The 16,560-nt window shown below is 39.2% G+C and overlaps 1 protein-coding gene across 1 annotated transcript; it reads left to right on the top strand.

Moving 5' to 3' along the window:
* Positions 1-1,669: 1,669 nt before the first annotated feature.
* On the top strand, positions 1,670-11,060 carry LOC120436432. The gene is made up of 4 exons (XM_039607440.1): positions 1,670-2,057; positions 3,222-3,311; positions 10,032-10,129; positions 10,225-11,060. Exons 1-4 carry the CDS (start codon positions 1,694-1,696, stop codon positions 10,318-10,320), a joined length of 648 nt encoding a protein of 215 aa, XP_039463374.1. The 5' UTR covers positions 1,670-1,693; the 3' UTR covers positions 10,321-11,060.
* Positions 11,061-16,560: the final 5,500 nt, after the last annotated feature.

Raw genomic sequence — 16,560 nt, 5'->3', positions numbered from 1 at the left:
TGGGGGACACCACACATTCCTCCAGTCACTGGGTTATGTCAGGGGCCGAGTGTAGTTCTCTGGTTTGAAGATCAAGATGAGGTGCCTCAAAGTTTGAAATTCCACCACAAAAACCCTTTTTACTTCCCTTCCAGTCCTGAATAAAATGCTGAAGAGAGGATGTGGGAGTTGTGGAATAATGAGGGAAAATCATCCATTTGATGTTCTCTTCAAACCAAAGACTGAATTCATGCGTTTACCCACAGGAACTTCTAACACAGAGCGAAACTGCTGGTCTGCTGGAAGGACAGCGATAATGTCACTATTTTTAACAAAAGTGGAGAAGTATACTAAAACAGTTGTCAAGCAATACAATAAATATCAACATGCCTTTGATTGAGTCTGTGAACCTTAATGCATCCAACAATGTACTGAGCACATCATGATTTGGTCTAATAAGTGACAGTGGCCCATCTTTGCATGTTCTCTCATCAGTGTACTTGCAAATAGCTATTACTTCTACAGAGATGTTATGGGAGGATATGCTCACCTGCAAAGGTCTGGCACAAAACCACCGAGCCATGGAAGGAGATCCCTACTAGCTACTGTTCAAGATCAGGCAGGTTATGACCAAAATTCTCACTGGCCAATAAACACAGGGAATCGATTCCTGAGATGTCATTTATGTGATGAATGCCCCATCTATGCATGTGAGAAATGCAAAGCCTCAATGCACATTGAGTGCTTCAAAACATACTGTGAAAAAAGGAAAAGAGAAGGAAACAGAGAATGTAAAGGGCTGAAGGGGCTAAAAGACAAAGAATGCTAAAGTTAGCAAAAGCTAAAAGCAGCACAACTACAGGCTTATTGTTTTCTAGGAAAGGGTCAATTGTGACTACGCATGCTGTATAACAGTAGGACTGACAGCTCAAGAATTTTTGACTTTGGTCTTCATATCAGTGTTGGAAGACCCAAGTCCATAACCAAAAACACAGCTTCAGTGATTGCTGTTAGAATATAGATTCATTTCATCTTAATAAAATCTTGATTACGCCAAAAGGTGTTTTAAGCATGCAGTAGTCCAGTCCTTCTTAAAGAAGTTTGAAAGTGAATATCCCGAATATTTATTGATGTACATCAAAACTGCTATTTTAGGCTTAAGTTTTAGAAAAGATTGTTTTTAATTCAACTCTCATTCTTACTAGACAAGAACAACATCTATGAGGCCGTTTAATCAGACTTCAGGACCTGTCACTGTACTGAGTCTCATTATTTGAATAGGACAATTGATTTTCTACTTGATGATTTTCTACTTGATGCTAATTCTGATGGTTCCATTTTAGTTCACTTGAGTGCTGCTTTTGACATTGCAATCAGAACTTACTCATTGAGCACTTGAAACACTGTGTAGGAGTCCAGGCTGTTTGGCTCTTAACTGGTTTAAATATTTTATTAAATTCAGACTTTCTCAGTTAACACTGGAAGACACTCCTCTACATCAGCAGTGATGACAAAAAATAATAATCGATCTTCAAAGCACCATGCTGCAGACTTCAGGCTGGAGGTGAAAGAGTTTCACTTCCTGTAGAGTTACTTGGTATTTGCGGTTTGTCTTAAGGCATCGCACACGACATAATCACCACCTGAAGTAGGAAGTGTAGAGCACTTCTGTGTCAGAGTCCATCAGAGCTGAGCTGCTTTCTCACGACTGTGGATGCTGAAGCTGATCATGGTTCTCCTGTGGATGATCCTGTTGGTGGTTCTGTTCTGTGCAGAGGCCGAGAACGTGACCGAGGTCAGAGGAGAGCTGGGGACCAATGTCACTCTAAACTGCTCCAATCAGACATCAGACACATACTGGTACATGGAGATCCACAGTCAGTTCAGAGCATGTATCGGCCGCAGTTTTTCTTCAGCAGGCTCTACCTACTACTCTCCTGGTTTTGAAACCAAATTTTCAATCCTGGGAAACAAACTCGTGATTAAAAACTTCACAGCAGAGGACTGCAGGCTTTACTTCTGTGGCATCAGGAGATATGGCAGCATTCAGTTTGTGGAAACTTTCCACCTCATTTCAGGTAAGTACAAAGTTATTTACTTTAATGCTGAAAACTACTGTTAAAAATGTTCTTAGTGTTTTTTAACTGTGAATCCTCAGCCAGGCCTCTGTGTGCTGCATTTTACAACTTCTCCACTCAGTCTTGTTTGTTTAGAGGTCCCAGTGCACTCTGGGAAAAAATGTCCTATAAATGTGTCCAAAGTAAATTTCACACCTGAAGTGGTTAAAGGCAGCTTCTGCTTTGGTACATTCGTGGAAACCAAAAACTGCACCAAACATTTACCTGTTCTCATTGGACACATTTAAAAAATGGATACCTCTTATATGATTTCCATTCAGATATTGAATTATTGAACTGGAAGAGTAGAAACCTAACTGTGATGTTAAGATGCTAAAATAAACACCAGTAATATAATCTTTTTTTTAAGTTTCTAAAACATTTTTAAAGGTTCAGTAAACTGAAAATGTCTCATCTAAATATTCACACACAGTAAGAAACCAGGAGCGATGAATATCAGTGAGATTCAGCGTCTTGTATCAGCGACACATGAACAAACCTTTAGTGAGGGGAAGTGGGTGGTTCCTCAGCTTTGAGCTGAGTGACTGCAATGTCCACCAATGAGAGCAGAGAGTCACATGAAAGGCCGGTAAATACAATTGAGATTTAACTACACAACCAAAGTCTGTGATGTCATCTATTGTCTGCTACAGTGATGCCTGTGAGTCACTTTATATGTAGACAGAGATTAACTGTTGATCCAGTTAAAGATAATTGTTGCATGAAAATACTCCACCAAGATGTGACCAAGACATCATTTCTTATTTATGGAAATCAGCTGTAAATAAAACTATTTTCAGTCTCACACGAGTCCAAACCTTTGGAAATAAAAACGTTTCATGTGTCTGAGAGGCCGTCACTGAAACTATAGGCAGCTTCTTACAGTAACTTTGTACCTTTGTGAAACAGACAGCCCAACAATCATCCACACTTTGAGTCTTCAAATGAACCAGTTTGTTAAAAAGATGGCTGGACCAGTTCACAACTTCATTCTCAAACTTTTCTTAAAATGTAGATCAGAATCCTGTTAAAGTGATCAGCTAAAAGTCCTCATGACATGTAAGACATGTTTCTTCAAACACTCTTTAATTTCTTGCTCAACCTGTTTTCGTTTTCTCCTTCCAGATGTAACTCCAATGAGGGGAGCATTGAAGAGTGACCATGTCCTCTTCACCTCTCTGAGCCTGAACGCTGCACTCATTCTGGTGGTAATCTGTGAGTGTGTCACTTTGTGGTTGAACAGCACTTCTGTTAATATCAACGTGTAGCATCATGGGGCATTTAGAGGTACAGAAATAGGTACAGTTGTAGGGTTCATTTTAGCAATTATCTCTAGGGTTATAAATTATATTATGACCACCTTCCATTTAAATTCTCTCCACAGCCCAGAATTAGTCACAAGATGGGCTTCACCAACACCTCTTCCCAGGTGTCCTCTGAGATTTGAGTGCCAATCTCAGCTTCCCACCTCGCCTTAATATTCAGAGTTGCACTTGTATTGAAACTCATAAATGCGTTATAGAAATCACTAATCAATTTTGGGGAGGAATTAGTTTGATATATTTTTAGAAATATTTCCTCAATGGGTGAGGCTCCAAAATTTGCCTCCATTCTTTATGTTTTGTCAAAAAACTTCTTAGCTGCAAAAATCTAAAAAAGTCCGAAGAAGGAAGTTGAAACTGACCTCTCAGCTGTTCAAATGAACTCAGGTGCCCATTGTTAACAACATGACAAATTATTTGACCATGTTTTGAAGCCAGTGTCTTCCACAATAGGAACAAAACCCTGCAGGGAGGAAAGGCTTGATAAAATCGAAATTTCTTTTGGAAGACCAAATGATTGTTTGATTCTATGCCAAAGCTTTACTGTGACCCTTGTCCATTCCCCCATATGCACATTTTTAAGTGAAATGTTAGAAAAAAGCAGGGATTCCAATGATCTTTCGCATATTGTCTTCTCAATGTTTAGCCACTGAGTTTCAGACAGATCCCGTATCCATACAGTCAGGGGTCTCATCTGAGCTGCCCAGAAATAATATTTCAGATTTGGAACAGCCAATCCCCCCTGCAGTTTTGACAGTTTTAATGTTTGAAACTTGATCCTTGGACATATAAATAAATTTGGAAAAAATCTAAATTATCAAATGTAGAGTTGGGAACGTTTATAGGCAACATCTGAAAAAAGTATAAAAGTCTTGGTAATACATTCATACGTATACTCTCAATCTGACCCAGGAAAGACAGAGGTACGACTGTCCATCGCTCTAAATCTTTTTTTATGTTTGCAACTATAACTTCATAATTTACTTTAAACAAGTCTGATAATAAGTGAGGGATTTGAATTCTTAAATACTTGATACTTTTGTTTGGCCATTTAAAACCACTTTGATCCTTGAATGTTTGTGAGATATTTCCTCCTATATCCATAGCCAATGTTTTGTCAGTATTAACTTTATACCCAGAAAGGTAACCGTATTTGCTGATAATTTCTTTCAAATGAGGTACACTAACTGCAGGATTTTTAATGTATAAAAGTATGTCATCTGCATAGATGGACAATTTATGCTGTTCTCCATTAATTGAAAGGCCCTAAATTTCATGTGCATCTCTAATTAACTGCGCCAGAGGCTCAATACTTATATCGAACAGCAGGGGCAACAGTGAGCATCCGTCTACACCCACGTTCCAGTGGAAATCTGGATGATATTGTTCCATTTACCCGTACAGCCGCCATTGGGTTAGAGTAAAGAATCTGTGTCCATTTAATGAAGTTTGGCCCAAATTTAAATCTTTCAAGTGTTGGCCCAAGTTCTGCCACGACACTCTGTCAAATGCTTTTTGTGCATCCAAAGACAGAATCATTGTTTCTTCTTGTTTGGTCTTGTACAAAGACATTAAGTTCAGCTGTCTATGAACATTGTCCCCATAGTGCCTTCCTGCAATGAAACCCGTTTGATTTGGATTTATAACACGTGTAATAATTTTACTAACTCCTTTGGCTAAGGTTGTGGTGAGAATGTGCAAATCAGTATTGAGTAATGAAATTGGCCTGTATGATTGACAATTTGTGGGACCCTTGCCCTCTTTATGAATTACAGCAATTGTAGCATCATTCCAAGAAGGCGCCATAGTTCCAGTCTGCAGTGGTAAGCTTTTAGTAATAAGGGGGCAACTTTTTCCTTAAACTTTTTATAAAATTCATTAATAAAACCGTCGGGGCCAGGACTTTTTTTAGTGTAAAGGTTTGAAATCACAAGTAGAATTTCTTGTTCTTGAATTGGTTCATCTAACTCTTTTGCTACCGCTTCCGGCAGTGTTTTTAAATTGATCTTTTCTAAGAAATCAGATAGTGTATTGTCATCCTTACATGTATCTGAATTTTTATATAATGAGTCAAAAAAATTGGCAAAGCAATTTGGTTTGGTTTAGTAATTAGGGTGTGATTCGAGCTCAACTTTTGGATCATATGACAAGATTGCTGTTTCCTGAGTCTTATTGCCAGCAATCTACTAGCCCTACTACCTTGTTCATAATGCTTTTGTTCAATGTATCTTAAATTGCCCTCAATTCTTTCGTTAATTAAACTATTAAGCTCACTACGCAGCGCTTTAAGATTGGACAGCAAATTGGCTGTCTGTGCTTTTTTGTGTTGTTGGCCAGGCGGTGTGAATTTGGCCTCCAATTCACACCGCCTGGCCTCTCTCTTTTTTTTTTTCCTGGCACTTGCAAATTATATTATGCAACCTCTAATGTATGCCTTGGCACAATCCCAGAGAGTTAAGGGCGATATCTCCGGAGTTGTATTCAATTCTAAGTAAGTATTTAATTCAGTATGTATGAACTCACAAAAGTGGCTATCATTTAGGAGTGAGGCATTTAATCGCCAAAGTTTTAGTCTTGGTGTCAATCCTAAGTCCCATGAGAGTGATAGTGCATGGTCAGATAGTGTAATTGGTAAAATTTCAATATTGTTAATTCTATGTTCTTCTGTTTTGGAGGTAAAAAAGAAATCTATGCTGGAATAGGATGCATGTCTATGCGAGTAGACTCTAGGAAACCTATTTCTCCAAACATGAATTAGTCCCAACTCAGCTGTTAAGTATTTTAGAGCTTTACTCATGTGAGACGCATGACTTTTAGAACTTGGTTGTTTATCCATGTAAGGTGACAAGACACAGTTAAAATCACCTTCAAGCAGTAAAATACCAGAACACTTTCAAAGCACTACATTAAAAATTGTATGTATAAACTTTGGCTCATCCTCATTAGGGACATAAATATTGAAGAGAGAAACCAGTACTCCATCGATGGAGCCATTGCCCATAATATACCTTCCATCTGGGTCTTTATATGTAGTGAGTGGGGTGAAATTTATCTGTTTATGTACTAGGATAGCCACCCCTCTTTTCCTGCCAGATTTGTGAGATGAATAAAACACTTGCTGTGCCCATGACCTTTGTAGCTTGTCATGCTCAACATCAGTTAAATGCGTCTCCTGTCAAAAAAAGCTATATGACAATTCAAACTTTTTAGCTGACCTAGTATTTGTGGAGGCCTTTGACATTATAACTTATGACTTTAAGCAAATCCATCTTGACTGTTTAGAGTGAAGTTTGAGAGACATCTGGGAGGCATAAGTAATTTTGAACTCCATGCTGACCCGAGGTTTTTGCTTAGCATAGGACAAAACAAAAGGAACCATCAAACCAACAAACCAAAAACGAATATATAAAGCACCTTGTACAAGTTTTTTACCCACCAAATGATCCCCGGGAGAACAAGGGACCTGAACAGGGATAGCAACAACAAGACAAAAAGTCAACAAGTCCCCGAATGCAGCTAACTCAAGTTTAGATGTCTTCATATGAAATGATGAACTGAAGTTCGGGGAAAATTGCTGGGCGAGCAGTCTCAGTGCAACCAACAGATCTCAGTGCTGTCTGCTAGAACAATAGTGGAACTCAGGCCCTAAAAGACTTAGTTGCAATTAGGCACTGTGATGTAGCTTACTGACATAAAAAACTCCGAGTTACCTTCCACCTTGGTCCAGGAGATAAGACAGTCATAGTTCACCACCTGCTGGAGAAAGTATGTTTTCCTTGAGATAATCCATGGCTTTGGCAGCATCCAAAAAGTCTTTTTCAGCGTTGTTGTAAGTGACACAAAATCTGGCAGGGTAAAGGATGCCAAAGTGGACTCCTGATCTATCGTGGAATATCTTCCTCACGTCAGTGAAAGCCGCCCTGGCTTTCGCTACGCTGGCCGTGTAGTCGGGGAATATGGCAATTGCCCACATAGCAAGCAGATCTGGCCCGGATCTGGTATCAAGACAGCACTGCTGGCTGACTTCTGGCATGATAAGACGTATGTCATGCAGATATGGGCCAGGCCTGGCATAGGTGGCACTGTCTATATGATGGTATGCCACATCTGGTTCGATTGTGGTTTGGTTTATGTGGCCCAGGCTTATAGAAAACAGGTGTGGGCCAGATCTGGCATCAAGCTGGCACTTCTGACTGACTGGTGTCATGGCAGGGTGTATGTCAACCAGATGTGGGCCAGGTCTGGCAATGATGGCACTATTTATGTTCCTATTTTCCTATTTTAGTTAGAAGACCCAAATGTCATGTTGCAATGACATTTGGGTCATGTTTGGTAGCCAACGTTTAAAATGCAGGTTCGACAGGTTTATGAGTGTACACTTTATCCAAAACCTAGTAAGGATTTACTCATGTTCCCACATAGCAAAATTGGTATGGCCCAGATCTGGCCCACACAATGTGCTTACACATGGCCCACATACCGCAAAGAATGATGGCCCTTTGGTGGCCCAGATCTGGTTTACATACACTCTGCCATCACACCGGTCAGTCAGAAGTGCCAGCTTGATGCCGGATCCCAGCCAGACCTTTTTTCTATGGGCCTGGGCCACATAAACCAAACCATAATCGGGCCAGATATGGCATGCCATCACATAAACAGTGCCACCTATGCCAGGCCTGGCCCATATCTGGATGACATACGTCTTATCATGCCAGAAGTCAGCCAGCAGTGCCGGCTTGATACCAGATCTGGGCCAGACCTGCTTGCTATGTGGGTTTACCACTGGGTGGCTGCAGCTCAGGAGGTAGAGCAGGTCACCCATTGATCAGAAGGTTAGTGGTTCGATCCCTGGCTCCCCAAGTCTGAATGTGTATGAATGTCGTTAGGAAGCACTCAGTTTAGAGAAAGTGTGTGAATGTGGTATGTTGTATAGAGCACGTTGAGTAATCTGGGCGAATAGGAAAGTGCTGTGTAAGAATTGGTCCATTCACTGTCTGAACAGAGTTTCGTCATGTTACTTTTGCACTATTATGCACATGTTGTTATTACATGGCTTGATTATGGTACACATTAGGCTGACATCTGGGGCCAGAGCTGAAACTGTTCGGGGCCAGCAGTGTGTCTGCAACTGGCCTTGTGCTGGCCCATGTGTGGGCCACCTCTGGCAAAACTGATCTGGGCCACCAAAGGGCCGTCATTCTGTGTGGTATGTGGGCCATGTGTAAGGACATTGTGTGGGCCATACCAATTTTGCTATGTGGGTGGGTTTCCTTTGAAGAGTACTTTACCTCTGCGCGCTCTCCTGAGGATGTCCGCCGCATCTCCTTCGCTGTTTAATTTGGCAATGATAATGCGTGGAGTATCCCCGGGTCTCCACTGAGTCAGATTACGATGAGATCCTTCCACGCGGACCTCTCTGTTCAGCCGAAACACCTCTTTGAGGAGCGCAGAGTGAGCAGGATCCCTGGGTTTCAGCCACACCGGTAATCCAGATGTTTCCCCGTCTCATCCTTCCCTCTAAGTCTTCACATTTGTATTTAAGGGCTTTCACCTCTTTTGTGAGGGACTCCATCATCTCTTGTACAGCCACCGTTTTGTCAGACCAATTCGACAGACCCGCTTTGATATATTTCACATTAGCTTTCACCTGGTCCAGCTCGGCTCGGATAGCGTTAGTGTTGCTATTGATTTCTGCCTTCATGTCTTGCATATCCCTTTTCAGCGAGTCAAAGCTGTCAGCGAGAGCAGTCTTGACCTCCTCCTGGATGATGGCGGCGATATCTTGTCGCAAAGAGGTTAGAATATCCATCTTGAGGTCTGTCACATCCATTTAACAATCGAGGCCAACTTTGGCGTTTGACCTTTGTGTTGTCACAACTTTTACCCGCGGCTGCACTGGTCTTAGCAGTCGACGAAGCTTTGTATTTGTATTTCCGCAGATTTGCAGCCATAAACGCGACTTTCTTGAATTTGTATCCATAGGGACTTTGTTTAAGAACTTAAGACTGTCTTTAAGAGCAGATTGATAACTTAGGTGCCTATTTTTGATGCAATTTAAGCTGGAATGTTCAGCAGCTCTGAAGAAAGCGTGTTCACTCCATCACGCTCCCTACCGCCCCCCATAGTGAAGTTCTTTTGAAGTTCTTTTTGTTCTTATTCTGCATTTCTTAATTTTTCAAGGCATTAACACCAGATTTTTGTTTTGAATTTGAAAGTTTAAATACACGAAGTAAACACTGTGTGCCTCATAAACATGTTGTGCTTCATCATTTAATGGGACAATCATCTTCCTCACCGGAAGCTCTTCAGTGTGTTTCAGTGATGTTCACTGTGATGAGAAGTTTCAGTAAGCAGCTGAAAATGGACCCAAACATACAGCTACAAGAGGAGCTGCAGACATCTCATAAATATTAAAAACCAAGTTTTAAATGTTTTAATAACAATGAGTTTAGTTCGGAGTTTAGTTCAGACCTGCAGCAGCTTCCAGTCACAGTTTAAAAACTCAACTTCCCCTCTTTATGTTCTGCCAAATGTTTCAGCTGTGCTTCTGCTGTGTGATGAGTGCTGATGTCAGTGTGAGGGTGAAGTGATTCCCCTGATGGTCTGTTGACAGGTCTGAGTTGTGTATCGCTGTCTCTGAAGAGGAGAATCAGCAAGTATCAGGCAAACCTCCCTCCAGCTGGGACCAGTGAGAGGCTGGAGACTCCACAGGTAACTCAAAGTGTACAGGTGACCCTGCAGCTCCTGCTCATTGTTCTCCTTCAGTGCTACTTTGTCCTGTACTCAGTGCTGCTGTTGTGTTTCAGTATGAGGAGATCCAGCTCCCCCATCGGTCTGCTGCTACTACAGAGTGCATTTACTACAATGTTCAGCTTCCTCGCTCCACACTGCGTCGACGCTGACGGACACACCTGGACAGGTGGATGATACTTGCTGCATTCAGAACTGGTGGACAGTCAGTCTCATCAATGAAGACTTCCTGCTTCTCTATTTGACGACCATTTAAAGAAATACCTGTAAGATTAATTGACCTCAGATATGATCTGCTCTGCTTCTGAGCTGAGATGAACCCAAGAACGTGACCTTTGGCCAAACCTGCTTCAAAGTGCTTTCAAATTTGAGGTGGATAAGCCAGAAATCAAAACCACTGTAAAAACCTGATCATCTGTGAAGGACCCATGAATACCAAACCACATCTACAGGTTTAAGAACAATAGAGTATGTTTCCATTCAGACCATGTTTGTTTCAGGGAAGGTCAGGTGAAGCAAAACCTCACATTCCCACATTTATATACTAGCTGCAGGACTTCACTAACCTTTAAAGAACATGTAATCCATTCTTTGTGCACATTTTTAGGTTGATTCATTCATTCATTTGTGGTTTAGGAATTCAGATGTTGTTATATATTTCTACTCTCACCAGTGTTTTTATAGCAACACTGCAACTGTCAGGTTTCTTTACTTTGTTCTTTTAAATTTGTGTTTGTTTTAATCAGAAAATGTGGTTTGATGTACTTCTCTGTAACATTTAGTATAAACACATTAAACATGTGAGAACACCAATGCAGAGAAAACAAACCTGTCTGATGTTCTTTAAAGAAGAGTTTCACAATGTTCTGCTTCTACAGGCCTGTGTGGGCGTTCGTCGATTCAACTCTAATCAGAACTTTCATCACTCATTCTGAAAACAAACACCAGTGTTAAACTGTTTAAATTGTTTAAAACATTTTTATTGCTGTTCCTCTGTAGAATGCCACTTTCTTGTTTTCATATATTGTATGTTTTGCCCCACCCACAGGTGCAGTCACATACAGGGCATAAAGTGAACCAGAGATGCCCAACTGGCAAAAGTTTATTTCTCTACTCTGTGACCATTAGTGTTAACAACATCACCACAATTTACCTTTGCTGGATTTGTTTACTTAAAAAAGAAAAACTGCAAGCAGCTGAATTTGTGAAGGCCCACCATTAAAAACCTGTCAAGGCACAGCTTATGAGATCATGGTGAAACCTGCTGTCCATGGTCCTGAAATTATAACCTCAACATCAACTTTATTTATATTTTTATTTTCTGTAATATATCACAATATTTATATATTAGAGCTTCCTGTATTTTTTCTATATTTTGTAATATTTTATGTTGATATTTGACCTTGATGGTTACTGTTCTTACTGTCTTGAAGCAACTGTGACCACATAATTTCCTCTGAGATTAATGAAGTATTCTGATGATTTAATGTAATATTTTATTATGAAATTAATTAAATATTTATTTGAATGTAATGAAATCTTACTAAGGAAAAATGAGTTTTTCAAGTTTCTTTTAGATGTGGCTGCATTGATCAGAACAAAAGCAACAACAACATGATTATCAGGAGAGGATCCAAACTTAACGTCGCCTCCATTCTTCAGCCGTTTCTTTTTGAACCTCAAAACACAAACTGGAAAATTCCTGCAAACAAACAGCAAAAACTGAAGAGTTCCAGCAAGTTTTAGTTTTTATAGCATGACTACTTTGGCTGGAGGTCCGTCTCTGAGTTTACTGGAAATGCACACATCAGTGATCACTAAAGTTTCTGAGTTGACACTTCTTACATATCTTGTCACTGTTTGCTCTTTGTTAATTTTGACAGAGTGCTGACACGATGTGTTAATACTGGAAATTTCACCCATAATCTCTCACGCTTTCTTACTTTGAAAAATTCAATATTCACGTGTTTTTGCTATGAAACACACACAACTGTGGAGGCCTCTGACTTTAATTTGTCTAAGCAGCAGTTTCACACGGACGGCTTTCATAATGACGATGATGATCTAGCAGAGAGTAGCACCACATGTGGTTCTACTCTCCACATGTGGTATTACTAAGTCAAAAACGTACATAAAAATACGGTATGTGTCTAATTTAAAATAATTTATATAAATTTACATATTTATAGATTGTAGAACTGTAAATGAAGAAGTAGGTAAGTACCAGTTTAATTAAAAGCTATTAACTCCTCAGTAAACTTAAGGAAGTAACCGAAATAATCATAACCAGGGTTGTGGGTAGTTGAGTATTTTGGCAGCTCTGCCACTACAGTTATAGATTTAGCAGGACTTTTAGAGGGTTTGGTGATTGTTGATGCACCTTTGCAGAAGTACATTTTACCTAGTGCCACTTAGTTGAAGTTTAACTGCTATTTTAGAGAGAATACGTAATATTTGCAGTACTGTAGTATAAAAGTACTCATTGTAGTCATGTTGAAGTTTTTTTCTCAGCTGCTTTTACAATAAAGGTATCACTGTCCTCTTAGGCACAAACATGTTGTTCTATGAGTTGCTTCAGAGATCCAGCTCCCACCTTCATCTGCTGCTATGTGAGCGTTCACTCTCAAGTCCAGCTTCTTCGCTCCACACTGCATCAAAGCTGACAGACACACCACAGAATTTAAGACACATATACCAGAGCCAGAAGCTGCTGTGAAAACGTGTAAATATGTGTAGAGTTCAGTTTCATTTGTCACTTTTGAATGATCACAGCTTCAACATTACAACGAAATATGTTTGATGAGGGCAAAATTATAAAGTCACTCAGCATTTGAACATTTCTGAGAAGAAAAAAACACTAAGCTACAGTATCAGTGAAAGGGTCAGTAACAGTATTGCACATTGTACTACAGTAAGCTAAACAACAACAGTGAGACCACAAACAGTGTGGTGTGATTGGTTAAATGTTCCAGTTAAGGGACCACATTTACCAACATGCAGGCATCAGGGACCTGAATCCTGCAACTGTGCATTAAAATAAAGAGGCACAGATCATGAGCTTGTTTACAGCTTTGACTGCAGGATTGATTCTGCAGGTTTGCCTCTAAGATGGTTTAAGTTCCTCCTGAGCATATGCCCCACCTAGTGGTATCTTTAAGAAATGGCATAGAACACATAAAGTGTGGTGAAAAAAATATGACTGGGGTGTCCATGTTTTAGCTTGTTTAAAAATGTGAAGTAAACTTTAATGACCATAACTTATTAACTGTCTTTTTTATCTTTAAACCCATATTTATGTCTTAAACACACATTTTTAATCTTTTACACAAACTGGGTTAAAAAGTTTTTAAAAAGTTCTGTCGATATTTACAAAGACAGAGAGCAGCAATAAGATTGCATGCTAGAGATGAGATTTCAGAAACTGTGAGTTTTTTTCTTAAGGCATAACATAAATTCAATTTATTTCACATTTTAAAAAAAGGTTTTTGCAGCAACGTCCCGACAAACAACAGTGCCTTGTTGTGCTTGTTTATTTTGTTTCTTTTGGGGTTTTTTTTTTTTTTTCAGTTCGTTGGGTTAAGGCACTCTTGCACCAGGAGGCAGCTCCTTCCTCAGCTCCTCTAATGCACACTCACACTCGATGTCTGTCTCTGCTGTCACTATATTTAGGGAGGGAAAGTCATCAGTCACAGGACACACACACCACCTCGACGCCACCCCGAGAGCTCACTGTACCACCTCTCCACTGCAGCAGGCCAGAGACCACGCCGCTGCCACAGTCTTATTTTTGCACTTGATATGACAGCAGTTATTGCTATGTGGAGATTTAAGAGCATGTGCTAGAAGAGTGTGACATGTCTCTACTGTTATTAATTTATTTGTAATGTCAGATTAATATGTGGTAAAAACATATAGATTACAATCACTAAATTCTAAATTTGCTTGATGAACTCAGAGACGACCTGAAACTACAGGAGTCACATGGCTTCTGTACTATGGCGTTCAAATGGCTAAAACAGATGCAAAGAATGGAGGGATGATGATGTTGATATTTTCATGTTTTTGACTTGGTTTCATAATTTGTAAAATGTGTTGTTGTACATCTGAGGATGTTTTTACCTCATTTTAATAACTGTTAATGACCAGATTATCTTTTTGTTCTGACGCACAGTTTACTTTCTTTTTAACAAGACTGTATGTTATGTTTGTGCTTCTGCTGTCAAAGAAGAGCCCAGAAATCTCTAAAGAATTGTGAAATGTTTAAAGCTGACTGTCACGTATGTTTGTGGCATTGGAAGGTTACAGTATTCAGACCTCAGGTTCCTGTTTCTGCAGCAAGCTCCAAACACAAAGTTTGCATCATTGGATGTCAAATGAAAGAAAGAAAACAACCGAAAAACCACACAGAACAGAATAATGATGGTGCATTTCACCTGCTCTCAGATAAAGCCTGCAACAACAGACACCAAGAGGTACAAAATGATATTGTCTCCTCCACAATCCTACATGATCACATTCAGATATTTGCTCAGAGAGATTGCTTTGAGATATGTTTAAGTCTTTTGTTTGGAGGTTTTTCTCTTGAGGTCAATGGTAGTCCAGGATTTTCCCGTGAAGAAATTGTTGAACACAAGATAGAAACCTTTTGAACAACAAACCTTCAGACTTCATTTTCTTTGCTACAAAACACACAAAACTGTGGAAACCTCAGAATTTCATAAGACTGAGCAGCAGTTTTACATTTGTTTGCACATTTTCTGTGAACTCTATCAGCTCAGACACAGATCTGACACCATGTTCAAGTTTTAAAAGGGCTCAGTGTCATGTTTAACTGCTGCTTAGACTCAGGAAGCAGTTACTGTAAAATAAGAATAAGTTCACTCACTTCATAACAATGATTTATATGTGGTTTTACTGATGGTTAACACAGATGTACAAACACTTCAAAATACTGACACTGATCAAAACATAACCCAACATATTAAACATAAATATGTGGTAGTTGCCATGACTTATATGTGGTTTTACTAAGGTTTGATTGTGCTGAATTTCTCAATGCTGGAATGCTGAATACAAATAGAATAAATAAAAATAAATATGTTTAAGTTGACCAGTATAATGTATCAGAAAAAAGAATAACGGCGATTCTAATAACAAGTCTGACCTTGGTGTGTGTGTGGTGCAGGGTGGGGGTGAAGGGACACCCTGGAGCCACTAATCTCAGAGAATGTCTGACTTACAAAATGTATGCTGTAATAAAAGAAGCTGAATAAAATAAATACAAATAAATAAATGGTAATTGACAAACACAGTCACAAAAAGTAAAAGAAAATATTCCTCTGTATTTGACATATAGAAACAATGAATGTTCATGTGAAAATGTGCTGAGGACAAATCTGACTGACGTAGATTTACGTACACTAAGTGAAACATAAAGTGAATTTTATATCCATATGCTTTTGAATGTGAATTCTCTATGCCAAGAAACCCAGAAACAAGAAAATGTAATAAAGTGATTTTATGGTTTATAAGTTTAAACTTTGGAACTCCACATTTTCCAGCAGAGAAGCTTAAAGGATTGATCGCTGAACTGAGTTTGTCATTTTTGGCTTTCCATCTTCTCATTTTTGCCGTGTTAGATTCAGAAGGATTTTGATTTACATCATCCTTCCACTGGATGTCCGACTGCTCTTCTGTTGGGTGTTTATCATCAACACAGATCATGGGGATAAGTGCATCTTTAGGTCTGACTGTATTCATCCTTCCTCCAACCTCTCCTCACCAAAAATAAGAAATAACTCAGCATTAGCTCAGAGTAGGGTAGTTAGATCAGTATATTTTAAGTGATTTGATTGTTATATTGTGATTTTGACAATTTTATTTTATTTTTGCTTTGCTTGTGCTAAATTTCTTTATTAAAATTCCCTGTAATTAAAGTCAAATTGTAGACATTCCCTTTCAAACCTTTTGTGAAACCATAAAGGAAAAGTCTGAGTATTATTCTTTGTTGGTGCAAACACCATAATAATAATAATAATAAAGATAATCTTTCTTTGGAGCCTACTGTCCAGGCTACTGAAATCATCCCAGAAATAACAATCAATAGCGGAGCTGCTGTTAACAGGGGGAACTGATAGGATTTTTTAATCAGAGAGCTGAAACAGACTTCTTGTATAGAGGTTGTGTGTCCTGCAGATTAACAGTTTGAATCCAAAAAAATGCTCTTTTCCTAATTTTCACCAAGTAAGCTTGTGTTTAATTCAAAATCTCACCAAAAATAAAATTGAAACAAATTAAAAAGTGACAAAAAGCCAAAAATGTTGTAGACATGCTGTCGTAGGATGGCGTGCTTGTTGCTTTTATCATGTATAGTACACTTAGCATACTGTCAC

The sequence above is a fragment of the Oreochromis aureus genome, linkage group 23, assembly GCF_013358895.1.
Source record: "Oreochromis aureus strain Israel breed Guangdong linkage group 23, ZZ_aureus, whole genome shotgun sequence".
In the NCBI taxonomy this organism is placed as follows: domain Eukaryota; kingdom Metazoa; phylum Chordata; class Actinopteri; order Cichliformes; family Cichlidae; genus Oreochromis; species Oreochromis aureus.
This window is presented reverse-complemented; position numbering and strand designations above follow the sequence as displayed.

Bases quoted from the DNA above. Each gene is read 5' to 3' on its own strand.
- LOC120436432 (XM_039607440.1), top strand. From the start codon at position 1,694: ATGCTGAAGCTGATCATGGTTCTCCTGTGGATGATCCTGTTGGTGGTT. The intron at 3,312-10,031 runs GTGAGTGTGTCA...GTCTGTTGACAG, and splicing joins ACTCATTCTGGTGGTAATCT to GTCTGAGTTGTGTATCGCTG. The intron at 10,130-10,224 runs GTAACTCAAAGT...GTTGTGTTTCAG, and splicing joins AGAGGCTGGAGACTCCACAG to TATGAGGAGATCCAGCTCCC.